Here is a 19,486-nt window from a genome sequence, read left to right on the forward strand (position 1 = left end):
GATCCCCTGGCAGCATCCTTGGTGCTCTTCATCTGCTAAATGCCACTGGACAAGGGATTCAGTGCCTGCTCACTTGGACATGCAAAGGATGCTGTATTAGACAGCTGGAGCTTCTTTGTGACAGACACCAGTTTTGTGCAAAACAGCATTAACAGAGAAAACTACTGACATTTTTATTTATATTCCTGCTCATCTCTAAGGCAGAATGAGAAAAGTGTGAAATGCTTTGGTCTAACCCCCTTCCTATAGAGCTTAACAAGGCATAAACCTCAGAACAATTGGTTTTCCTTCTGCTGACTCATTAAGTTGTTTTTAATCAGAATATTGCTCCATTAAACAATTGCTTTGCAATCAGAGGAAAATTTGAAATTACTGAATAATTATTTAGAGTCGAGAAGATGAACTTCTTGCCCTGCATGAATCCAACCTCGCAGCTCCTTCCTGGGAGCAGGATGCACTTGGGCCAGAATACAGACACCCAGTTTGAGGAGGCACCAGTTTGTGGTCCTGCAGCCTGACCTGGGATCCCAGTAACTTTTAAGTCTATATTTAAGAAACAAGAAGATGTGGAGCCTGAAACTGTAGAGGTCTTAAAACTGAGGTTCTGGAGAAGGAATGGGACTAAAATGACACTGATATTTGAGAGTTGGGTTGTTTAACTAAGCAGGTTTTAAAGATGTGTCCTGGGGTGTACTTGAAATCCTGTTAGGGCATTTTGTGATGTGACCCATCGAGGTGTCTGCAGGCTGAGGCTGCAAAGCTGGCATATGAGAAGCAGATTTGAGTTCCTTTACCATTCCCTTTGTTTGAAAATGAACTAGTATTTACACAACCCTCTCAGAATATTTATTTGAGCAGAGAGGGAGGGATTTGTACCAAACAGGTCAGGCTGGTGGGTGCAATTTCTGTAAGTCTTGGCACAGGCCTGCAGAGTGAAGCAGCTTGTAACTGCTGAGAAACACACCTGTCTCCTGGATGTGCTGTAGCAAACACTCAAGGTTAGTAGCCCTGATTTTTGTCTTCCCTGTCAACATCAGTTCTCATGAACAAACTGCTCCAAGGTATTTTTTTTGGAAGTGTTACTGGATCCCGAGTCTGCACAATGAGGATTAGGTGCTTTGGAATTCATTTCACATTGGACTTAAAAGCAAGGTCAGAGCCTCTGCAGAGGGAAGGTAAAGTCACCACAGTGCTGACTCCAGGCAGGAGAGGAAATGTGCCACGCTCAGAGCTCAGCTCCAGCAGTGCATCCCATCCTGGGCATCAGCACATTCACCCCTGGGAGCCCCAGGCTGCTCTGCAGGGAATCAGCACGGCGGAGACGGAGATGGATTTGAAATGCAACCAAATACCTGCAGAGGACTGGCCTGAGACTGGCAAGAGTCTTCCTCGGCTTAGTTCGGCATTTACACTTAAGCAGCTCTAAGTTATAGTATGTCTTCACTGTAATTAATGCTTTAAAGTTAGCAGTGACTAATAATTTTATCAGTAATGTTTTCTCATGGCCTGTGTTAACCAGGTTAAGCTGCAGCTTGTAACGTCAATTTGGGATTTCCAGCACACTCCCTTGTACTTAAATATGCAGTTTTTATTATCTTGGACTAATCCTCATGAATTTACATCAGGGTAATTTCATGTGCCCACAACCAAAATTAAAACACCTAAAAGGTGGTGTTTTGGTTTTTTTTAAATAAAAAATTAAAAACCCTGGAGCCTATGGATATGGTCCAGAATAATTTGTATTTGCATGATGTGTCTAACCCAAGAGTTATTGTGGCCATATCAGCTTGGGCTTAAGGCAGTTGGGTTTATGACTGATGGAAAGTAGGGATAAATTACAGTCACTTCTTACGGTGCTGAGTTATCTGAAGTTACCACACAACAGTCTCCTGCTGCTGTGTGTGTCTCTGGGATGCAGTGAAGGGTTATTTTAAACCAAGGCTTGTAGTGGGGTAGAGCAGAACATGTTCCTACATGAATTCCAAAGGCTGAGCATGTTTTTGACTGGTTTCCTGAGGAAGCCAGGCTGTTGAACCATGCAGTGTGGGACTGCATCGTGCACCCACAGTTCATCCCAGCAACCTGGGATGTGCCATTTTTAAAGGGGTTGAGAATTTGGAATTTAAATTCGTCCTAAACATTTAGTGAAAACAGCCAAACCTACAGAGTTTAGTTTCAGAGTATGAATCCACCTGCAGTAATTGTGAGCTGTGTTTAATCCTGATGCTCAAGGGACATGAGGAGGGCTCGAATGAGTGAGTTCTCCTGTGGAAAAGAAGCTGAAAAACCCCCCAGCACTCTGGTTCTGGTGGCTGGTAAAGCTGCCAACAGGCAGGCTGGGATTTAAGGGGCACATTTTTGCAAATCAGCGTCTTCATCAAAACACTGAGCGGAGAGAGGAGGAGGTGGAGGATCCGTGGGAAGATTAATGTGGCCTCTTCTCTCTCCTGAGCGCCGAGGTTCCTGAAAATGATGAGAGTGTCACATCACTGCTTCTTGCTTTTTATTTTTCCTCCTTTTGCTTGCTTTTCCCCATTGTTGCCATCATTAAATGCTGCCATTCCTTGTGTCCCTCTTCCCTGTTGGCTGGGGATGCTGACTGTTAATTGAGCAGCACCATATGTACTTTTCAGGCTTCATACTTAAACAAATCATTTCTACATTAAAGTGCTTGACCCTCTTTTACCATGATATTTTAAGACTTTCTCATCTTTGCCTGTCATAAAGGAAAACCTAAAAAGCCCAAACTTCTGAGGCCTTAGTTTGGTTTATAAACGGGCTCCCAACAGCAGGTTTTGTACAGGACTCGGGTCCTGTCGCTGGTTGCCAGTCATCATGAGGGGTTAATTTTGAGTCTGGCTAATGCTGAAACAGCTTTCTCCTTCCCAAGGCTTTTTGAATAACGATAACTGCAGGGTGAAATGGGTCAGGGTTGGGAGCTGTGATAAACTCCCTCAGACCCATGTTGTTGGTGTATGTGTGTGCACAGGCCCACACACTGTCACAGACATACTCCGTTTATTCAGCTCTGCTGTAAATGCCGTGTGTTTTCTTCTCCCAGAGTAAACAGTTTCTGTGCACAGTTCTGTGGCCACCAGGTGCCTGTGTGTGAAGGAGGTTGTTTCCCCCTGCTGAGGCGGTTGTGTCCCGTTTGTGCCCCAGGCCAGGTACAAGCAGAGCCTGGACCCGACGGTGGACGAGGTGAAGAAGCTGTGCACGTCGCTGCGGCGCAACGCCAAGGAGGAGCGGGTGCTGTTCCACTACAACGGCCACGGCGTGCCCCGGCCCACCGTCAACGGGGAGATCTGGGTCTTCAACAAGGTGGGGCCCTCCTGCTGCGTCCTCCTCCGCGCTCCCAACTGCTGAGGTGTTCCCGTTCTGGACTTGCTGGCTGGGCGGTGCTGAAATGTGCTCACAGTCCGTTTCCAGCTGAGCTGTTTGCTGTGCCCTTCCCTCGCAGAGGCACAGAGGGGTGGTGGGAGCAGTGTGAGCAGAGCAGGGACTTCTTCCCACGAGCCAAAGTCAGGGAACAAACCGCCCGGCCGAGTCCCGCCCAGCCCAGCGATGAGGCAGCATCAAAGTGTCACCCTGAACGACCACCCTACAAAACTCTTGGTTCACACTCCTTTTTTCTTGAAATCAGCTCATTTACATATCATTAGCAAATGTTGATGTTTTATGTGACCCCCACAGTAGAGCTGGAATATAAAATTCTTCTGGTTGGAAATACCACAATATTAATCAGAGCTATAATCCAGTCTTGGCTGGAGCAAGATGCATTAGAAATACAAATTTAAAACAATTCATGCCCATAAAATGTCGTCGATTGGATGTGTCAGAGCAGGTTTTTTATGTGTAACTTCTGTGATTGGAATGTGCTTCATGGGAGGGATGACCTTAAGAAAGGCCTGTGCTGAAGAGGAGCTGTTCATGCATCATTTCCATCCTGCAGTGATCTGCAGAGCTCCCAACTCCCCAAAACTTTGGCTTTTATAAACAATTTCTCCTATTAATTTTAATGAAACAACCAAAACTGTTATATATGGGCAAAACTGGATTTGGAAATGCCTTACCCTTCCCTACCTTACGTAACATCTGGTTTATGATCCCTTCTGTCTTTATCGACACTGATACGTGTCCTTGAAAATTTGATTTTTGTAAAAGTTTACCGGTTTTATTACAGCTATTTTAAGTCTTTTGAATTTAAATGGGAGTTATGATCCCATCCATCATTCTGCTGATGTTAATAGGAACATCAGAGCTTTTCCTGAGGATTTTGGGCCAAGCTCAGGGCTGTAGGAACGCCAGGTTGTCCTGTCCCTGCAGCTGGGCAGGATCTTGCTGGCAGCCACTGAGTGTTTGGTGGTGACTCTTTGCAGGCAGAAATCTGCTTTGGTTTATATTTTCAGCTCAATTAGTTCAGGCTTGGCCCCTCATAGCTGGTTTTAAATGTCTGATTTTTGTGCTCTTGCCTCCAGTTATTTGGGGGTGTTAAGATGGAAGACACAGAACAAAATCCTTCCTATTTACAGAAAGGGAACTGTGGGCACTTCGCTCTGTTGAAGGCAGCTTTGTTGGTTTTAATTTTATTGGATAATTCAGAAAGTTGCACAGAAGTTAAAGCTGTAATAAAATTATGAAGCATCTCGTTAAGCTCAGGCAGGGTAGCACTGATGGGCTGCAGGGGCTTAATTATCCTTCTTGATTTATTGATGGGCTTTTCAGTTTAGGATGTTTGATGTTAAATTAAAGACAGCTGGTTTGCATCCTTTATCAGTGTTGCAGAAATTTGGGATAAAATTGGACTATTAAATGCTGTTTGGAGTTGTTAGCACAAATCAGAGCTCTAAATATCTAATATTGAAAATGCCTGCTGGAGTTTTGGGCTTGCAGTTTAGAGCTGAATGTTTCAAACAATGCCACAATAAAATCTGCTCATTGTTTGTGTTGACTTGGGTTCCCGGTCCTAGTTTTTGGTAGATATTGACTGATACTTGTATTGATTAACCTGGTCAATGTAGGTTTTATGTTAGGATTTCAGAATTGGAATTTTGTGGGTGTAATTTTTGCTACCTCACCAGTTCAAGCTCTGTTGTTTCTGTGTCTCGTGGTAACTGCAGTGGGTGTTTTTCTCCTGCAGAACTACACTCAGTACATCCCACTCTCCATATACGACCTGCAGACCTGGATGGGGAGTCCTTCCATCTTCGTCTACGACTGCTCCAACGCCGGCCTTATTGTCAAGTCCTTCAAGCAATTTGCACTACAGAGAGAGCAGGAGCTGGAGGTGAGAGCACAGACTGCGAAGCTTTGCTGGTGTTCAGTGAACACAAAGGAACTTTAAGCTTGCTTTGCTATATACACTGAAAAATGTGTTTAAAACCGTGTTGGAAGGCGAATTAATTTGCAAATAACTTTGGCACTCCAGTCTTTCTGGTTCAGTTTGCCATCCCATTAAACTTGGAATGATTTCTAATACAAGCACTAATTAAATGTTAATGTTAATAGAATCAATCTGGGCCCTAATGGTCTTTTCTGCTGCAGTGAATGCTGAGGTGAGCGAGGCATTTATTTTGGTTACAAAAGTCTGGTTTCTGGGTCTGTATTTGGGTGCAGTTGTGGTTTTGCACTGTTAAAGTGAATGAGAAGATGTGAAACAACGAAAACCTCATCCGGAGGGATTGTCCTGTGGTGGTTCCAGTTCCACAGAGTGCTGAAGCTGAACGTGTTCCCACTGAAAAGCTGTCTTTGGTTACAAACGAAATTAGCAATGAATTCATTGAAGTAAATTGGAAATGCAAAGTTAAAGGGAAGAAGTTGGATTTTTTGTGCAGAATCCCACCTGCCAGACCCCCCTGCTGCCTTCAGCTTCCTGGGAAAGGACATTTGTAAAGGTTCACTTCTTACACTCCCACAGCTCTGAGGTACTATATTAAAAAACCCCCAAAACTTCAAGGAAGGAATGTTAATTGATCAAGCAACTGCCTGTCACAAATACAGCCTCCAAGCGGATGATAAGAGTATCCCTGGCTATAACTCCTTTCCTTCCGAATTCCAGTTTTTGGAGGTGCCTTTGTGGTGACTGTTTTTGGCGCTTTAGTATTTCTGCTCTTGCAGCACAGGTTAAAACTGCCAATTAATTTGATTATGAAAATACTTTCAGGCTTGTGTGGCAGCTTTTCGTTCTGTCTTTAGATTTCATTAACTGTGATGGCTGACTGAGGTACCTGCTCGTGATTAATAGAAAGCAGAGACGTGGCACCAGAGAGAGCAGAGCGCTCAGGGCATCCTGCAGAGCGTGGATGGGAATTCATTTGGAAAATTATAAATTATCAAATTGTTCAAATTCATGAAAAGTGAAGTGAAGCTGGAACTGGCGCTCCAGAGGGGCTGCCAGAGTGATCAGGATAATTGTTCCTCATCTTCCTGCAAGGAGATCAAAGCAGTTTGCTGTTCTCTTAATCTGCCAGAGGGATTCTGATCTTTTGATTCCGTATCTTGCCCTAATAAAAAGTTGTATTTATGAGAGAGCCAAGCAGTGTAGAAAGTCTGACTCCAGTGGATGCTCCAAGGATGCAAAAAGAACTGTTCATCGTGGGCTTTACTCAACCCTTGTTTCTTCCTCTCCTTGTTTTTGGCCTGTACAAGGAAGCTGTGTCCCATCACTGTCCTGAGCAGCCTGACAAGTCTGTAATTGCTGGCTGCTCCTGTGTGTTCATTTATGGCTGTTAATAGGTTGTCAGTTAATCTCCAGTGTGTGGGTCCAGTTTCTGTGGCTCGTCGTACTGGGGAGAGGCTGGAGTGGAGCAGGTCCTGGAGTCTGAGCTGCTCCCCTTCAGACCTGAGGGGCACCACCAGACCCTGACAAACATCAAGCCCTGAGTGTTTCAGAGTGCTCAGGGAGCTGGAAATCCCTCCAAATGTGCTTCCCCCTGCAGAGCCCTTCCTAGGGATGCCCCGAGGGCAGGGCTTTCTTTGGGGAGTGAACAGCCACAGCTAAGCAGTTTGGCTGCTTTGTATTTATACATCTGTGAAGAGCTAATGCTTTCCCACGCTATCTCTCATGCCTTTCTCCTCAAATAAAAGAGCTTTGCAGTGTTTTAATTACCTTTTATTTAGTTGTTGGCATACAGGGGGTTGGGACAAGATGATCTTTAAGGTCCCTTCAACCTGAACCATTCCATGATTTGATGATAGAGCTTAAGTTTTGTTGAGAGTAAATATCACCAGAGGACAGGGGGTGGCTCCAGGGGGCCTTCGTTCCCCCCAGGTACGTGTGGATCTCTGCTGGAAGCAGCTCAGCTCAGCTGGGAGCACAGACAGGTCCCAGCTAATTTAGACAACTGGAAAAAGCCAAAGTGTGTCAGTGCTGCCCCTGGGATTAGAATGGAAAAACTTATGTTTGAAGAATCAAAAAACTTAAAGGTTGCAGAAACTTCTCCCTGGCTTGTCAGGTTGCTTTGCCAGGTGGGAGGTGTGTGGCTGTGCCTGTCACACAATGTTCTGTTCCCTTTTGACCCTCTGAGGCACCAAATGGATTCCCTCTTCACACAGACAGGATGTTTCATGTGAAGGATGGCAAAGGATGAGCTGATGGTCGACTGTGTCCCCGTCCTGAGCTGGCTGAAGGGCTGGTCTTTGGAAAAATGGGCTTCTGTCAGCTTGGCTAACACAGCACATGGGTCACTGTGGTGGTGCTTTGCTTTCTGACTCCTACAGCAATGGGCAATGAGGTGTTACACTGCTTCCCCTCTTCCTTCAGGAACTTTTGAGTGCCAGAGAGAAAAATTTGGGGTGGCTGAAGTGTTTACTTTGTTTACCTGGTTCAGAAAGGCACTGGAAAGATTATTTATGTTTTCATTCTGTGAATTATTAGCCTCAAAAATCATATTCTTAGTCAAAATTTTATGTAGGAGCATCACTGTGGTTTTGGAAAATGGGAATATTGGTATATGTTATATAAAGTATTTCTACTTTATAGGCTGATGTTTGGACAGATTAAATACTTAACAGTTGAATTTTGTTAATTCTATGTGTGAAAGCTGTGGCTTGGTGCTACGTTATTCCTTAACTTCTCTGAACCCAGAGCTCCATGGAACACTGGCAGCTCTTCACGGGTTATTTTGGTGATGTGGAAATGCCCTTCCCTGACTCCCCCCGGGGAATTCCCTTGGTCCCTGCAGGTGGCTGCGATCAACCCCAACCACCCCCTGGCGCAGATGCCGCTGCCCCCCTCCATGAAGAACTGCATCCAGCTGGCAGCCTGCGAGGCCAACGAGCTGCTGCCCATGATCCCCGACCTGCCCGCCGACCTGTTCACCTCCTGCCTCACCACCCCCATCAAGATCGCCCTGAGATGGTGAGTGGCGGGCTCAGCACGGCCTGGGTGGCTGCTCCATGGGAAGGGTGGGTTTGTAAATCCAAGTGCTCCGTCTGACCTGAGGTTTCCCTGCAGTGCTGAACTGTGGGGTTTGAGCTATGCATTTGGGACAGCAGCTTATTAATCAGAACCAGAAAGGTGAAAATATTGTTATCTGCTACTTAACTATGTTTTAGTTTTCAGCTCAGTATCTGGGTTTGCTCAGATTAAGGGATTTACTGTTCTGGGAATTAAATATCTGCTTCCTCAGAGAGCAGGAACAGTACATAGTGCAGTACAACTTGTTGTAAACTGTCCTTTGCACAAATCATATTCCAGATATTGCAGTTGCTGTAAATAATGCAGCAGCATTAAACAGTGCTGGAGTGGAAGGAAGGGAACCATAAACCGAGGAAAGGCGTTCTGGAATGACAAACCAAGTTAATTAGGCAGAAAGTTAGAAAAGGCTGCAACAGGGAGCAGCAGCTTTCCAAGAGCAGTGTTTTACCCAACAACAGGGGCCACAAGGGCCTGTGGTGCCAGGGGGGCAGTCCAGTGCCCCCAGGCTGTGCAGAGCTCTGATGGTCTGTTCCCTTGGGCACAGTTCCCCTGGTCCTCAGGGCTGTGTCTGGTCCAGAATGGAAAAACTTCAGGGCCTTTGCTGGGCAGGGTTAGAACAGGCAGAGACCTTTGGACACTGCACGTGATGGGGAGGAATTGTCACCACAGCTCCCAGAGTTATTTGCTGCCTTTTGGAGATATTTACAATAAATTGCAATTCTCTGTACTCTTTCTGTTTCATATTAGCAAACTGAATGAGTTCCCTTGATCAGGTTCTGCTTTGGATACGTGGTGCCTGTGACTCTGCTGCTGTGAGGGGCAGCACAAAACCTGTTGAGTTTTTTGTCCTGCTTTTGATGTCATGAGCTCCCCTGGGGTTTTCTCATGGAAGCTTTTAAACACTGGCAAAATTCCCTAGGGGGACTTTGAGAAATACTGTTTTGTAAGTAGGAAAATATGGCTTCAGGGAACTACTCTTATTCAATGAATTTTGTGAGGATCCCTCACATGGGCTTTGGTGCCTGTTAGAGATGAACTAGTTCAAGGCAAATTGGAGCTTCAGGAGTGAAGTGGAAGGGTTTGGTTTCAGGGTTCTCCTTCCCTTCAGTCACCAGACTTGACAGTTTCTGCCAGATTTAAAGTGAAAATGCTGTGGCTCTCTAAGACAGGTTTTCTCGGTGGGTTTTGTTTGTTAGATGTAGTAAGAAAGGTTTTTTTCAGATATTATGATCTGTTCAGGAATTTTCTGTTCCTTCATCTCCATGGGAACGTGGCTAAGGGGGTGAGCAGGGCAGGTTCTGAGCGCAGCTACACCTGGGGTGAGCACGACATTCTCTGAGCTGTGTCTGGTTGGTGTTTGACAGGGAACATGTTTGTGGAGCTGTGGCTCAGGGGGAGGATGGAGAACCATCACCCTCAGCTGGTCAGGGGCTGACGCTGGAAGGTGCCACGTTAACTCCCAGATAGGGAAGCATTTCCCAGCACCTAATCCAGTGACTGTGTGTCACTCACTGCATGCACAGAAATTCCTCCTCTATTCCCCAGGGAAGATTGTGCTCCTTTATGTTCCCAGTTAACTGTCATTATTGCTGGTGTGGGTTTATCCATGCAATCCTGTAAATAAGAAGTGCTGCTTGTGGACCATTGTTTTTCACCAGTGTTAAACACAATGTATGCAAAGCCAGATCCTCTGCTGCATTCCAAGAGTTTGATCCAAACTGTATGTTGGTGCCCTAAAGCAGTTAACCAAAAATAAACACAGAAACCTTTGCCATTAAAACTTCCCTTTTCCTTTAGTCCAACCCTTCTCCCAAAAGGAACTGCTTTTGAAATACAACATTTTTGCAATTGTGGACTGATACTCTAATGATGTTTCATATATGGAATTTATAGGCAAATGAAAGTTTGGTGAATAAATGTTTATCCATCCCATTTTGTGCTCTGTGGTAACTGATGGACAAAATCCCTCATCAATTGGAGTTGCAGCTGCAGCCACTTCAGTCTCATTTCAGAGGAAGGAAAATTGATGCTGGGGAGAGAAAGCCAGATCAGCTGGGCCCTTCTGGATGTGGTGTGTGAAACCCCTAATGCCAGTCTGCGATTCCAGGAACCTGGAGTGTGAGTCTTGGCTACCTGGATGCTGATTGTCCTTGTGTGTAGTGACTGCTGTGAGCTGACGTATTCCAAATATATCTTGTAACTATATAAAGCTCTGTGTGAGGCGAGCCTGGAGCTAAGATGCATGGATTGTTAATCCTGACGGATGGCACTGTCGGGAGGCAAACGTGGATATTGAGGAAGCAGGCAGAAATCAGTGTGTTTGGTGCCCTGTTTTACGCACATCTGAGTGTTTCACGTTGTCTAAAGCAAAAGCAGCTCCACTGGAAGTCGTGCTCAGTGGTGAGTCATGTGCTTGTGTTTCCATCAGTCCTGGAAGGTGTAAATAAGCTGCAGTTACAGATCCGGAATTCCACGTGCTGGGGCGAAGGCTGCACTGGTCTGGATTGGCTTCAGGGCCTTGTGGCTTTGAAGTGTGAAATCCTGCTCATAAACAGTGACAGGGCTCCTGAAAAGTGCTGGAAAGCCCCCAAACAACAAGAAACAAAAAGTTTGGGAGCTGCTCAGCCTGGGGAATTTGAGATGTGCAGTTTGTACTCCAGAACACCCCTAACAACAACCTGGAAGGGCACGGGAGAGGAGGGAGCTGTGGCAGCTGATGTTTGATTGGGTCAGTTCAAACAAATGTGTAAAGTGTTTTGGTTGGTTTTCCCAACGTATTTATTTTGCATTTTGGCTTGAGATTTTGGAGGTGGACTCAACCAATCCTCTGTCCCACACTGATTGCGACAAACTCCGCTGAGTTTCGAAGTGTTCCCCTCGTAGGAGGACCGGCTGCACCTTCGTTTCTGGGTTTCCTTCAGTGCTGCCATTCCCTGACCTGCTTCTGTGCAGCCCAGCGTGTGTTACCTGCTGTGTGTGACAGTAACACCAGCCCCCAGTCGAGACTCCACGGCTGAGCCTCGCAGCGACGAAGGGGGTGCAGACACAGGCGGAGGAACATTTTGTTTACGAGTACATTTTCTTGGCAGTCAGTGGTTGCTGGAGAGGCGGCGCAGAGGCTGCTCCTGCTTCAGTGGGAGTTTCATGGACTGAGCTCTTTCCAGATATCTAGGACAGTGAGGAGAGCTTTGACTGCAACAGGGAGAGAACCATGGAATGGTTTGGGTTGGAAAGGACCTTTAAAGCCCATCTCATTCCAGCTCCCTGCCATGGATGGGGACACCTTCCACTAGCCCAGGTTGCTCCAAGCCCTGTCCAGCCTGTCCCCGGACACTTGCAGGGACACACTTCTTTAGAGACAGCAAGTGTGTGACAGGGCAGAGTTGTGGCTGCTCTTACGGTCCTTCCAGACACGTCATGATGTGGAAGCACCAAGCAGAGGAGTTCAAGTCTTCCAGCATCCCCAGTGTGCAGGGAGGCTCCAGGCTGATCCCAGTGACCCAGTTCTGCCTGTGGCTGTGTTTAGGAGGGAATTTCCCCGCCTGGTTCTGTAATGCACTGTCGTAAGAATTTTATATTTCAGCAGATTGCAGAGGGATCCCACTGCAGGTTCCCTGGTTCTTTATGGCTTTTTCTGTGCTGGATGACGCACACATCAGGAAAGCAGCCTGGGGACCACTGAGCTTTCCAGAGCCTATCCCCGTTCTTGCCTTGGCAGCAAGGGATGCCCTGCTGGCAGGGGATGCCACAGGGAAACTGGAGGGTTCCAGAAATGGGCTCTGCACATCTTGTCTTTGATAAGTAATTGTTCTCTCCTTTAGCTGGGGAAGAGCCTTTTGGAGGTGGGTAGTGTGGCTCTGGTGAGGTGAGGCTCCTGCTGCAGCAGCTGGATGCAGGAGGTGGGATTGCTGGGCTGGAGAGCCCTCGTGGTCCCTCACTGCCCACAGAACTGTGACGAGTGCAGTGTTGGGGTACATGTCAGCTGAGATTACACTGAGGGCAAAATTCTTCCTTGAACAACAGAGAGTGGATTTCTGAAAGGGTGGGACAATGGGCTGGGAATGTGGGGCTGTCACTGAGGAAGCCGTTTCTGGAGTTGAAGTTGCTGGTTTTCCGTCCCAGAGCTGTTGTTCCCGCTCTGCCCTCTGCAGCACAGAGCGTGTTCCCGGGAGGGCTGCAGGAGGGGGACAGAGCTTGGAATTTGGGCTGGCAGCATCTCCCCTTCCCACACACGCAGGGTCCGGCGGCTTTGGGGATTTTCCAGGCACAGCGAGTGGTACTGACAGGGCCGGTGTTCCTGGAGTAGTGGGATTTGTAAAGCCAAGGAAATGGAGTCAGCAGTTTTTTTAATTAAATAACGGAGGTGTCTGAACCTGACACATCCCTCCCGTTCCCTGCCTTTCTCCCTTCCCTGCCTGCAGCGCCACATCTCTTCAGGGAAACCCAGCCAACGCTGCTCATTATTCCAGCAGCATAATCCTCCCCGGCTCTCGTGGCGTCTGCTGCTCCCGGGAGACCGTGCTGGATGCCTGGGAGCCCTTTTCCCCCGCGCTGTGTCGGGGAACTTGTCACCGTGACAGTTACAATACCCCGGTTTTGACACCTGACGATGGAAACCGCCGCATAATCACGAGCGTGACAAATACTGAGGGCCTTGTTTGGGTCTGATTATGCCGTGCCAGAGTTGCCTACCCAAACACCATTTTAAAAGCAGAAACAGCACAATAAAGAAACCTCCTTCCCCATTCTCTCCACAGAACCTTGTCATTAAACAGTCAATTAGGGTGTTTTATTTTATTCTCTCCCCAGGTTCTGCATGCAGAAGAGTGTCAGGCTGGTGCCAGGAGTCACGCTGGATTTAATAGAGAAGTAAGCCAAATTTTATATATATTTTCTTTTTTTCCCTGTTGCTCTTAATTTCCTCATTATTTCTTGCATTTCTCTTGTTTGTCTGTGAGGCAATTTCTTTGGGAAGCTGTTCAGAGTCTGCACCTGCAGTAATTGTGGTGCTGAAACAAGCAGGGGCCATGGAAGTGAGGAGCTGCTGGGGGAGATCAGCTCGGCACATTCCATGCCCTGGCATGTGCTGCCAGCCTGGACCAGGCAGGAAAAGCCCCTGCAGGCACAGGTTGGGATTGTTCCTGGAGAGCCCAGTGTGTGGCTGGTGTAGGGGAGGGGTTGCCCATGGGAGGGTTAAACTCTGCTCCCACGTCCCCAAACCCAACTGAGGGACAGCAAAACAACCAGAAATCATTTGTCACTTGTCACTGTGCTGTCCCCCTGTTCTCTGTCTGACAGGGATGTTGTATTTCAGATTTAGCACCACTGGAACACGTTATAATCCTTTTTTCCAAGCGATATTGGAGCATAATTCCTGGTTGTCAGGCAGCTGAGTCAAAGTGATTATCCAGGACAACTGCTCTTCAAACTCTGCTTCAGTTTATACAAGCAAGGCAGATTTTGAGATATTAATAATAATTGTTCTCTGTAGTCTTTGCTGGCTTTGAAGATTTTTTTGGTTTTTTTGAAGACAGGAGTGTGCAGGAGTGTGCAGCCACTGGATGCAGGAGTCCTGTGCTCCCTGAGGATTGTTTTGAATGCCCTGTTCTTGGAACACTGAAACATACACAAACTGGGAGCGATTAATTACAGACCATTATTCAATTCTGAGAAATCCTGACTGTAGAAATGCTGTTGTTGAGGTTAATTAGAAGTCCTGTGACACGTGGATGTCCAGAGCACAGTTGTGTGTTTGGACCAGGGTCAAACTGTAGCACTGAAGGGTGTCCTGACAGGGGTTGGGAGAACAGCAACCTGGATAATAAGAGCCTGTCAGTGCTGCCAGCCCTTCCACACAGGAGTGTTGGACCAGCCAGGCTCATCAGTACAGCTGAGGTGTTCAGTCACACTCATTTTATATGGGAAAATTTGATTTTCTTCTCTCAGCTGGGGAGGATAAGGGATGATTCCTGTAAAACTGTATTTCTGAGACCCTCACTGGACCAAAACATAAAAAATTTCAGTTTACAGCTAGAAGAGCAGAGACAGACCCTGTCTCTCAGAAGGAGTGTCAGATGTGTCAGCTGAGGAGAAGCTCCAGCACTGGGTATTGTTCTCTTTGGAAGCTGTGGTGAAAACGTGCTGGGCTGTGGGTCTCTGGTTGTAAGGAGATGGGGAGCAGGGAGGGAATCCTCCTGGGGCTAACCCTGCTGTGCCTGTGTGCCAGAGGTGTGCTGAGGGTTTGGCCATGCCAGGAGGGCTCAGCACCAGCGTGGACTGAGGTCAGAACAAGGACTGTGTTGTGTTAATTGCAATTAACATACTGCTACAAGAGTGCCTCTCATCAAAGGACATGTAGTGAGGTCAATGAAGGTCTGAGCCAGGCAGCTCAGAGTCATCCTCACAGAGCACTCAGATGTGCTGCTGAGGGTTAAATAATCTTTAAATAAAGGTTTACTGGCACAAATAGACTTCTCTTCAGTACTCTTGGTCTGTGTTGGTTGGTGCCACAGCACACATGTGTGTGTTCCAGGCAGTCTTCATGGAAAGCATGCCAGGAGTAGGTTCCTGTGGATATCAAATATTTAAACCTCCTCATCATCTTGATCTTCTCCATATATCAATTATAGAAAACACAGATTTTTATTGCATCTCGAGACAGACCTGGGATAATTCCTGGATTGCCTGTGTGTATATTGTAATTTATAATTTAGTTGTCTTTAGAACTGGGGAAAGAGTTTATATTGCAATTAAGCTGCAGACTTTGAGGCTAAATTGAGCTGCACCTTCTCTGAAGGGCTCCAATTTCCAATTATCCAGGCTCAGCCCACGTCCTGTTGAAGGAACGTGTGGTGGATCCTGATGTGCGTTTATATCACTGATCTGAGATGGAGCCAAAATAATCCCTATCTTAGAAATAAAGATCTTCTCTGGAGCCAGGCAGCAAAATGTAATGGAAAAAAGAAGGAAAATGATGTTGGTGGAGGACTGGGAATTTGGGACCTTCAGGCTGCTGCTTTGTGAGACTCCTGGTTGGCAGTGTTGCTGTTCATGTTCCTGCTGCCTTGGGTGGACTTTTCTGTTTGATCCCAAGACTTCAAATCATCTGTGCTGGGGGTGTGGCTGCTGAGTGACATGAACTGGGCATCTGTTCTACTCTCTAAAAATGTTGGAAAAAACCCTGAAGAATGGTTTATGAATCCATTAGTAATTGAAATACAAAGCAGGGTGCCAGGAATCAGGGATATGTACAAGGATGCTTTAATCTCTACTGCTGCATTGGCCTCCCTCTCCTGAGATCCTGTTCTCAGGGGCTCAGGAATGGTATATTGCTTTCCTGGGATTTTTTAGCTGGGGTCTGTTGTGCAGAGGGAATTCTCTAAACAAAAATCCCCTGAGAAGGGAAAAAAAAATAAAAGCACTGAGAGCTGATCCTGCTTCTGGTTGGGCCACTCAGCAGACAGTCTGTGGCTTGGCAGAACCCACCAGGACTCACAACCAGATGGGAAAGGCATTTGATGAAAAGAACAGAGATGTTATTTTCAGCAGGACTAGACAGGGACCATCCTGTTGCCTCTTGGGCAAGTGACTGATGGTGGTGGAAGGCAGAGTGACAGCTGGGCTGTGACAGGACCGTGGCTGGGCTGGGGCACCACACACACATTGTGGAGGTGTCTTTGCAGATGTTTAATCAACCATGTGCTGGTCCAAACTCTGAAATACTGTAGCCTTTTTTTTAATATTCATTATTTTATTTACAGTGGGAAGATGATAATGTAGGTTGTCTTCAGACCTAGGTTAGGTTCTGCCCCTTGATTTTCTTCCAGAAAATTCAGTGCAAGACATCAGAGCTTATTTCAGCATGTGTCAGTAAGTGCTATTGGCCCTGGTGTAGCAGGGCTGCTGTGTCACCCTGCCCGTGGGGAACATCCCTCAGTGGTGCCTGAGCAGAGGAAGAACTTGGCTTTTGAAGGTGTTATTCTAAAAAGTTTCTCTCCTGCAGTCAGTCAGGTTTGATTGCAGTGGAGTGTGTCGTTTCATCACCATTGTTTCGGGGTCTGCCTAGTGCAGGCAGAGCCTGTTGTGAATGCAGAGTGAAGATCCTGCTCAAAGGCACGGTTTTCATGGCAACACTCCTTTCATATCCCCGCTCAGGAGCTGCCAGGATTGACACCGGCGCACGAGGCTTTGCCGCTCTCCTGCAGGTCAGGGGAGAACCTCAAAGGCTTTGTCTTTCTCCAGCAGCTTGCCAAGGTTTCAACAGCCCAGGCACAGCACACCTGGATCATCCCTGGGATCTCGTGGTGGGAAGGGCTTGTCTTTGAGCACAGTAACTGTGGTGATCCTGGCTGAGCAGCTCTTGCCAGTCCAGGAGCTTTCACACAGAGTTACTGAGGTTGGAAAGGACCTCCCAGCCCATGGAGTCCCCCCTGTGCCCAATCCCCAGCTTGTCCCCCAGCCCAGAGCACTGAGTGCCATGGCCAGGCGTTGCTTGGACACCTCCAGGGGTGGGGACTCCCTGGGCAGCCCCTTCCAGTGCCTGACAACACTTTCAGTGAAGAAATTCCTCCTGATGTCTGAAAGCTGCCTTGGAAGTTGGCACCACGTGGTGTGAGCCAAGTGTTTGTCTTCCCAGGGAGGCTCAGCCCGGATCCCTTTGGTTTCCAACCAACACCCCGTGGCTTGGGGAGCTCTGCTGTGCTGCAGAGGGCGTTCTGCAATGCAAATATTGACGGGGAATCCTCACCAGAGCACTGTGTGGCCTCGCGTTCCCTGCGCTCGCTCCGGGGGATCCATTAGCAAACACTGCTACAGAGATGTATATTTTTCCTCTGATACTGAGACAGACAGGAATTTTTTATAAGATGTTAATTTCTAGCTGATTTAGTACTGTATTTGTACAAGGGAATGTGCTGCATCTGACCCTGCACAGGAATGGTGCTGCTGCACGTCAGCAGTGAGTGGCCACAGAGAAACTTCCTCTGTTTGTGTTGATACTTTAAATATTTAATAACCTGTTACAGAAGGGAAATTTAGTCAAATTAGGATTAAATCCATAGAATGTCTTACTGTGTTGGTGCATGTTTGTGAAACTTTCTCATCCTGTTCCTGTAACTTTCTCACAAGGAGCAAAGCTGTGCTTGGGAGTGCCAGGCTGTGTATTTTATACTGTATATATCTGATTATTGATAAGGCAGCCCAGGACTGAGTCTGCTGGTCTCAGTTTGTTGAGGTTTTTTTCTTCATTTTTTCATGTCTTTGTTTTTATGAGGAGCAAATAAACATTCAAAAGCTTATTTAAGAAAGCTCATCAGGATGAAGGCAGAAACTCAGGACAGGAACACTTGTGTTCCATTAGGGGCGTGTGTTGATCCTCAGTCACAGCAGGCTGTCACTTGGGCTCTTCCATCACAGAAATCAGGTCCTCTGTTTTTTTCTCATATGAGAAGTTTGTTCAGCTCTGGGATGAAAAAAATTCTAATTACTTTTTTCAGCATGCAAAAAAAAAAGTCCTGGGCTGTGGAAGAGCAAGATTGCTGGTGGAACATTGCTGTTCTTCACTGACTGCTCTGGCCAGGCTGTTGTCTCTGATGTCTCTGGTGTTAATGCTGAGGAGAATAAATGTGAAGCCTAGAGGAGACCGTTGGTTCATCCTCTGTGACCTTCTGTGTGTCTCAGGCTGCACAGTGTCACTGGGTCACACAGCTTGTGCTCCTCTGAGGTGACTGTGTCTCAACCCTTTGAGAGATGAGGGTTGAATCACTTTCCTTTCATAGTCAAGCACTCTTCTTTCTTTCTTTCTTTCTTCCTCTGCTTGTGTAAGGTGTTTGTTGGCACCAGGATTTTTCTCTTGTAGGTGCTTATCCCCAATGTTCACGTTGTTCCTCAGTAGGGTGCGTAGGGTCACCTTACATTTCTCACTCTGTGCCACCCATTCAGTTTTTAAAGCTGTTTCTGCATCCTCTGTATTCTGTATGTCCTGTTTTGACACTTCCTAAATGAGTGCCAAAGTGGGAATACTTGGCAAAACATTCTAGTTTCAGTCTCAGCAAGGCGAGGCTGAATCTCCTCTGCCCACTGCTCCCTGCCTTGTGCCACGGATCCCTGCCCAGATCCCTGTCTGTTAACAGTGCTTGGCTTTGGTGTCTGTATTTACCACTCGAGGAGTCTTCATGTAACAGGAAAATGTTACAGCAAAGAGTTCCTTTATCTCTGGATCCCACTTGGAAGGATTTAGAGGTGTGCACGTGCCTATCTCAGAAATGTGGCTTTTCCTAGGAAGCTGATTTGGGTGTTTTCCCTGCCCCTGTAGGATTCCTGGAAGGCTGAACGACAGGAGGACTCCCCTGGGAGAGCTGAACTGGATCTTCACGGCGATCACGGACACCATCGCCTGGAACGTCCTGCCCAGGGGTACGGCTGGGAAAGCAGGGGGGCACAGCAGGAGAGGCTCAGGCAGAGCAGAGGGGTGAAGAGCCTGAGAAACATGAGACTCTGAAATAAGGAGAAAATTAAACCCTCGTATTGGGAGAACAGATCAGGCCTGATGTTAAAGCTGGTTAATTTTTTATTTCTTCTTTTAACAGAGCATTGCAGCAACCTGATTGTTGGAGCCCAGAAAGGGTTTCTCTGTGCCAACACAATTGTTTTAGCTTGAATAATTCTCTTTCTTACAGTATTTGCAAAGAGCAATCTGTTTTCTTCCAGGCTTATCATAAATAAAGGGTTTTTTCCTCTTTGTTGGTAAGGCAGTTGTGTTTCCCATGAGTAACTTCATCCCATTCTCTATCCCTGTTCTGAATTGGTGCTTCTGGAGCACAGGCAGCCAAATTTGTAAACAGTTCTCCAACTCTGCTCTTCCTAATGCTCACACAGCATCAATTCTTCTCTGTCCTGTAGAAGAGAGCACATTTGCTATCTTCTAGGATTCATTTTGGCTTCTCATAAGCGCATCAAACTGCCAGTTAACAGATGGATAGTTCTTGATTAAACAGTACACAGAGGTCCTGTTCTCCCTCAGTAATTTTCCAAAAACTTAGTCAGGCTGAGCTGAAGTGAAACAGCAAA

The 19,486-nt window shown here is 46.8% G+C and overlaps 1 protein-coding gene across 4 annotated transcripts in view; it reads left to right on the plus strand.

Annotated features, from left to right (window-relative positions):
* Positions 1 to 19,486, plus strand: part of RPTOR (regulatory associated protein of MTOR complex 1) — a 98,647-nt gene that overhangs the window by 19,754 nt on the left and 59,407 nt on the right. For all 4 annotated transcript variants that reach the window (XM_050319476.1, XM_050319478.1, XM_050319475.1 and 1 more), the window contains exons 4-8: positions 3,163 to 3,321; positions 5,141 to 5,287; positions 8,184 to 8,359; positions 13,229 to 13,288; positions 18,732 to 18,832. In XM_050319476.1, the coding sequence (XP_050175433.1) occupies positions 3,163 to 3,321; positions 5,141 to 5,287; positions 8,184 to 8,359; positions 13,229 to 13,288; positions 18,732 to 18,832 (643 nt within the window). The remainder of the gene's footprint in view (positions 1 to 3,162; positions 3,322 to 5,140; positions 5,288 to 8,183; positions 8,360 to 13,228; positions 13,289 to 18,731; positions 18,833 to 19,486) is intronic.

The sequence above is a fragment of the Myiozetetes cayanensis genome, unplaced genomic scaffold, assembly GCF_022539395.1.
Source record: "Myiozetetes cayanensis isolate MyiCay16 unplaced genomic scaffold, myiCay2020 scf22, whole genome shotgun sequence".
Lineage (NCBI taxonomy): Eukaryota > Metazoa > Chordata > Aves > Passeriformes > Tyrannidae > Myiozetetes > Myiozetetes cayanensis.